This window comes from Odontomachus brunneus, unplaced genomic scaffold (genome assembly GCF_010583005.1).
Source record: "Odontomachus brunneus isolate Ranch 3 - 2012 unplaced genomic scaffold, Obru_v1 Obru_scaffold_015, whole genome shotgun sequence".
Lineage (NCBI taxonomy): Eukaryota > Metazoa > Arthropoda > Insecta > Hymenoptera > Formicidae > Odontomachus > Odontomachus brunneus.
Window position 1 is genome coordinate 889,465 of NW_022639465.1, and position 7,310 is coordinate 896,774.

Genomic DNA, 7,310 nt, shown 5'->3' on the forward strand with positions numbered 1-7,310 from the left:
GAGAGAGAGAGAGAGAGAGAGAGAGAGAGAGAGAGAGAGAGAGAGAGTGAGAGAGAGAGAGAGAGAGAGAGAGAGACATAAGGTCACACATATGGATAAAATTCATAGACAATTATATAGGAACTTTTTCCCAGGTAAAAAGATAATTACTGCAGAAAATTGATCTAGAATTTAATTAAAATTATTGATCTAATAGAAAATTAGAAATTCTTTTGTTACAGAATTTTGAATAGCTATTTTTGTTATAAAATTCTATCTATACAAAATACTTCCTTTTCGTATATTCCTTTTGCTATAGTACCTCTATCATTCATCTAACATAGAAAGTAATACTAACATGAAAAACATATTTTATATAAAACTTTTCAAACGCTCCACGTTTTGGTTGAAACTTGTACGAATTCGACGAGAATCGACGGCAGGATTAATCAGATTAATCGGATCAATCGTCTCTTCATTTCAATTGATCTTATCTTCGGATTCTCTCTAAAATGGATTACATTGAAGTAGACGGTAGAATGAAATTTCCTCGACGGTTGGGCGTAATAACTCATCTCATGAGTTGCAAGTGTATAAAAGGAAAATGCATGTCTGCCGGAGCGCTGAAGGCTCTTAACAGTTAAAGCAGTCGAAGCCAATACTCGCTACGCTACACCATGCATTCTTTATAGTCATAACCAGACCATGAGTCGCCATCAGATCATGCGATTCACAAAGGGGTTAATGTCTCCTCCTATCACATTACTGTTAAAGATCAAGCCAAGACCTGCATTATCGAGGTGCCTTATTAGTACTCTTTCGCGCTCTCGTTGCGAAAGCGATTATGCTCTTCGAGACGAGAAGGTCGCCGCCAAATCATAGACAATATCATACACATCCTCGTTTCCATAGTTCGCGTTATCGCTGTGGTCATTGAACATTCCGCGGGTACTATTGGAGAAAGAAGCCAACTCATGTTCGTTTTTACAAACTTTGGTTAACTTAATTGGTTGGATTTTCCAATGGAATTGATCAATCACATTTCTTGTTAGTCAGACTTGGTAGATGCTATTGGTCAATTCCGTTGGAACAACCAGCCGATTAAGTTAACCAAAGTTGGTAGAAATGGGCATTAATTCAGTATTTTCCTTGACGCGTACGCGGTAAAGAACCCAGGATGCGTCGGCTAAATCCCATCGTGTTGTGCGCGCTTCTACTGGTGATCGCCTACGCGGCGGAAAATCAGAGCAATTCCACTCATGAAGACAAGCAGCAGGATGACACGATGCACTATGAGTCTCAAGTCAACTTCACCACTACTTTGGACCACGACGAGAATTCCACGAGAGACAACGAGGACTCGGTACAGCATGAGTTTTACAGCAACTACACGAAGAACCTCGATGAGAATGGCAGTCAGAATGTGCCGGCCGAGCTTCGCGACAATTCTACAGAGATTAACGACGGAGGCAACTCTACCACGTCGCAGCTTCGCCCAGGAAGCAATTTGAACGAAAGGAATTCCAACATCTGCAATGTCACATTTTGTATACCAATTTGTTGCGAACCCGGCAATCGTATGATCCAAGTCGGAAACAAGTGGAATTGCACGCCCGATGACAGTAATTATGATTTCCCGGAGGTGCAGGGGACAAGCAAGAAGGCGGACGAGATTTTTCCAATGTTCGTATCAGATCCATGTACCAATGGAATGCGCTACGCGCTCGATGTCTCCTTATATCCCGACGACGAGTACATAATTCTGACCAACGGTTCTTTGTACGAAACGATAAAGGACAACTTGATGGATCCGACAACTTACTGCTACGCCGTCATGAACAAGAGTAAATACGAGCCGACCTTCTGCTTCCATGGACCAAGTTCGCCCGTCGATAACATGGATTTCACCGGTATACCCATCGGTATGATAGTGTCCTTGCCGTTTCTGCTGTTGACCTTCGTGGTGTACACCATATTACCGAACCTCTGGAACACGCATGGCCACATACTTCGCGGATACGTCGGCTCGTTATTCGTCGCATACATATCCCTCGTGCCGTTCCAGCTGTTATCGCCTGCAGATGTGTCGTATGTAGGCTGCATTGGATCGGGTACAGCTTGAACAGACCTTATAATCGGCCGATACAACTGACGTGTATATTCTTTGTGCTCGACTGTATTTTCGCTCTTGCTTCGTCGTATATTACTCTCTGATGACTGAGGAATTAATTAGGGCTTTAGAATAGTACTCTCTAAATTCCTTGGAGTAGGATTTCACTTGAAAAGCGCAGACTGAGCACAGAATCACTCCGATACGAGTGATTTTTCACTGAAACGGAGTGAATTCTCCACTCTGAATTGTCAAGTGGAGTCGAGTGGTATGGAGTATTTTCACTCGAATTCAAGAGTGAGTCTAATGTTATTTCACTGTCACAGAGATGTATTTACTCTGATCGATTGAAATATTTTCTTGTATAGAATCATAATTTACTATAAGCTAGAAAGAAAGAAAACATTCCATGAAAGTAATGGAGTTTCATGAATAATATATGACCATACAAAATTAGACAGATACAAAATGACAGATACAAAATTTGTACATGAGACATACAAGATGTTTTTCAAGTATAAAAAATGCAGGAGGTAATTCTTCACATTAAGATAAGAAAAAAGATTCATATGTTCTAAAATGTTTCATTTCCGAGATACACATCCCGGAAGAGTTGGCTGAAAAAGACTTTTTTGCTAATAAAAAGACAACGGTCTAACGTAAAAACGTTTAATTTTATGTTTAACGTCTAGTATTAATAGTGGGTCATACTTTGAGATGGTTTTCGTCTCCATAAAATAAAGGTTGAAAATTAGGGATGGTTACTCTTATTTTGCATCACTTTTTTTAATTTCCACAGATAGAGCGAATACGGTCTTATTTTCAGAATCCTCTGACATTTGTACACAAAAAAGATATTTTTGTCAAAATTCGCTAGCACGCACTATTATCGAAGAAAATGTGTTTCATCTTTGACAGAATAAAATTGAATAAATAAAGTATTACTTTTTTTTACTTACATAAAAAATAAGAAAATTTGAATTTTTGAATTTTAACGTTGCCTTTTTATTCGTAAAAAAATAATTTTCAGCTACTCCTTTCGAGTAATATTCAAGTAGCAGGACGTCAAATAACGTATCAATGACTGAATATTATTGATGTTAAAAATGACAATAATACATCCCTAAAATGTTATTTGATATTATCATATTTACTGAATATATCATAAAAATAAAGCATTTTAGAACATATGTTTATATGAATGTTTTTTTTTTAATTTTGATGAGAAAAATCATCTCCTGCATTTTTGACATGTACACTAGGATTCATTAATGCCTTTACATTTCCGGTATTTGGAGAATTGGACTTTTTCTATCTGACGCATCGTTTCTCAATAAGCATGAACAGTGACTGTTAGTTAATCGTTAGTTCTTTCAGTAACTAACAATCACGATTCCCGTTTACTGAGAAAAGTTGCGCCAGATCAAAAAAGTCCAATTCTCCAAATCCGGAATGTAAAGGCATTTATGAATCCGAATGTACTTAGGAAACATCTTATATATAATTGTATATAATATATATATATATATATAATTATATACATTTTTTGTTCAGGTATTCAGGTATTCGTTTCAATCGATTGAAACACTCGGTCGTGTGAAGTCACAATCCACTTAAAGTTCGAGTAGAGCACTCACTCTTGCTATTTCGAATGGCAATATTTTTACTATCGTTTTGAATAAAAATACTACCACTTTTTATTCATTTGAAATAATCTTTCATTCCAAGAAATTTAGAGTAGTACGGGAATAAGTAATAGATGAAATTTCAGTTTTGCATGCGTGCCATACAGAAATATGTTAGGTTGGTGCGAAAGGTTTGTCGTGTTTGTCAAAGGAAATAGAACACAAAATGATCCAATTTCGAGGAATTAATAAGGGGTACAAATAAAATGGATAATATCGACTCGGTATTCTTTCAGACATCTAACGAGGACTTTCTTATTTTCCTCCTAATACTCAAATTTTCCCGGAGAATTTAATAGGAAAACGACAAATCTTTTGACACTAATGCATCAATATAGATTCTTCTTTTTCTTATCGTAACTTTGCAATATACATGTATCTCTAATAAAAGATTTCTTTTCATTTGATGTAAGCACGCACTTGTTACATATTTATCGCGACCTTTTCCCACGAGTTTCCGATACAGAGGAAAAATATACAGTGTAGTTTTCACGGTCGAATAATAACTGCAAGGCTTTCTTGCACTTGTATAATGTAGCTTGATTTTGAGACGCTATTTATTTGCCTGTTTCAGCCTTCGTTATTTACTTCTCGTTCCAGGCGAGCTACTTCTGGCTGAACGTGATGTGTTTTGACATTTGGTGGACGTTTAGGTAAGTGGCAAGACACCCTCGAGCTATATATTTCATCTCGCAATTTTATCGAGTTGTATATAAGCAGACGAATCACGGTGATTGTGATGCGTATGTGTGAATGTGTGACCTTTGCAGTATTTCTAGAATGTCTTGAAACTGGATACTAAAATGATAGAACGTTTTGTGTCAGAAATTTGAATACAAGTTACCCTGTGAGATAACATTCGAATAAGGTAAACGACCAACTTATCGATCTTTTAAGAACAGTAAGGACAGTTATTCTTTATTTATGGAAAGAATATCAGATGAAATTGATAACAAATAGTTCTATCGCGTAATTAATGTTTTCTGCATAAGATACGTCTGCTTTGTAAGTATATATATGTAAATAAATGTAGAAATTACTATGAAGTTATATATTTAAAAATATTAGTTCACTGCCGGTGTTTTCGATCGTCTGAAAATACTGATGTCGCACTTTCTGACCTCATCGCCGACTTAATTTCTGACCCTTCATACTGCCACAACGTAGTCTCACAAATAAATTTTCATTTTGTACAATTTCACGAATATTTCACGAATATGAACATAAGAAAATATTTCTTTAATATTATATTTCTATATAATATCAAATAAAATTGTACTTAAATATATACAACATTCGAATAAATATATAATAAATATAGGGACAGATTTTATTATTAATATTCGGTTTTTATTTTTTTAAGTTGTCGTTTGTGTTATCACGTTGTACTCTTTTTACTTTATTATTTATAATATTTTTCAAGTAAGGAAATATACATTTCCTTTTAAAATCTTTAAAAAAACTTTAGCTTTTCATGAAAGCAATTGTTTAATCTATTTTATTAAGAGTTTAGATTTAAGTAAATATATCATTAATAATGTCAAAGAGATGTTTACTATTTTGCTCTCAGTATATATATCATATTATCTATTTTGTACTTGTTATATATTTAATTATTTACGACCATGACAGTAATTACGCATTAACGAAAATAAAGCATTCGCAACAGGTCGAAATGGGTTAATCGATTCACCAAATATTTTCACAGGCGCCACTCGATCTGGCGCGCTTCTGTGGGAGAAAAATTTGATAATTGACAAACATCGGGGGGAAATTAATAATGACATGATGCGAATTAATATCCGATACATGATTGGCGCGCGTATGTGCCGCAAACATAGTCCGAGTTCATTTCGATCTCCTCACGCCGGCCGGTCGGAGCAGCAATTTTGGCAGAGGCAACATTCGCTGCCAACGGCAAAAATCAAAGACTATATCGCTAACAGGCATTGGCACGTAATAGGAAACGTGCTGATCGGATACCTCGTTCAAATTTGCGCCCGTGTATTCTTAATGCAACTTCAAAGCGACGAATTTCCGCACGAATGACACGCATACACACACACACACACACGCGCGCGCGCGCATTTGATCGAAGCAAGCTAAACGTTCGTTAGTCCGAATGTAAACGAAAGAGGCACGATGACACGGCCTGTTACGCCGCAATCCACTAACGTTGATGGTCCAATTCGAGGAAATGCCATCGCAAGAGTGTAATTCGCATTCGCCCACACTAAGCTGCGCTAAGCCGCTCGCTAATTTCTCGCTTCTCCGTCTAATTACGCGGCGCGCACGCGAGCGCGTGTCGGGATACTGCAAAGTTTTATCTCTCACCTGTCTTCGATGAAATTCCATGATATACCGACGACGTGTCGCTATTTACCGCACGGGGACGGGATGACTGTCGCCAAGCCCCGTTTCGCGTTGTTACAAGGGTGTGACGACTGTATGTGTACCACGCGCGCGGTGCGCTCTCTCATAATCAGTTACAGAATGCGAGTGGTTCGAGTGTATGAAGTTGGCACCCCACTTTTTGAAATTTATAATTTTGAAAGTTGTTCCAGATTGTTCTGACTTTGTACCACAATGTTCCAAAGTGATATTGCTTCATTCGAAACGGTTTTCGAATAAAACAAAAAAATGATTTTTTGAGCTGGCACCCCACTTTTCGAAAATCGAACATTCTGATACCGCAATAGATTGTTCTAGTTGTTCCAAATATTGTTCCAAAAGGACAAATCCGTAAGTTGAATTATAAGTCCAAAATATGAAAAAAGTGTTTTTGACCTGGCATCCCATTTTTTGAAAATAAAGCATTCCGATACCGATATAGATTGTTCTAGTTGTTCCAAACATTGTTCCAAAAGCACAAATGAATAAGTTTAATTATAAGCCCGAAAAATTAAAAAAAAGTTTTTTGACAAACACTCTATCGGACCAAGAGTAAACTTATACTATCTTTCTTGTTCCAACCGAGATCTTTTTGTTCTGAGTTGTCTAGGCTTAAGAATTATAGTTCTAGAGTATGAGACTCATAAGATCATTCGTTCTCCGTAAATTCGTAAAAAATCGATTTGACAGTACTCGACGTTAAGAGTAAACACAAGTTTTTTTAGCTTACGCAACAAGTCGTCATATTCAACCAACAAAAAGTTCTATATATTGATTTAAAAAAGTATAATTATTTGGATGATTGAAAATAAGGATGATTGAAATATATTTCTAAGGTGACAAAAATTCAAGAAAAAGAAGATTTCTTACAAAAATTAATCTTTATTATAGGAAAATTGGCGGAAATAATTACAAAATGTCATGACAAAATAAAGTGAAATTGCTTCGTCGTTTAAGCCTAGTATAACTCAGAACAAAAAGATCTCAGTTGGAACAAGAAAGGGAGCATGTGTTTTCTCTTGACGTCGGTTGCTGTCAAATCGATTTTTTTTCAAATTTTCGGAGAACGGATGACGCTACGAGTCTCATATTCTAAAACTATAATTCTTAAGCCTAGCACAACTCAGAACAAAAAGATCTCGGTT

General features: G+C 36.5%; 1 protein-coding gene across 7 annotated transcripts in view; it reads left to right on the top strand.

Annotated features, from left to right (window-relative positions):
• LOC116841281 (G-protein coupled receptor Mth2-like) overlaps positions 1 to 7,310 on the top strand; it is a 20,249-nt gene that overhangs the window by 5,431 nt on the left and 7,508 nt on the right. For 6 of the 7 annotated variants that reach the window (XM_032809025.1, XM_032809026.1, XM_032809029.1 and 3 more), the window contains 2 exons: positions 1,149 to 2,090; positions 4,349 to 4,427. In XM_032809025.1, the coding sequence (XP_032664916.1) occupies positions 1,157 to 2,090; positions 4,349 to 4,427 (1,013 nt within the window). In that variant the 5' untranslated portion in view covers positions 1,149 to 1,156. The remainder of the gene's footprint in view (positions 1 to 1,148; positions 2,091 to 4,348; positions 4,428 to 7,310) is intronic. The other variant, XM_032809031.1, reaches the window with a different exon arrangement.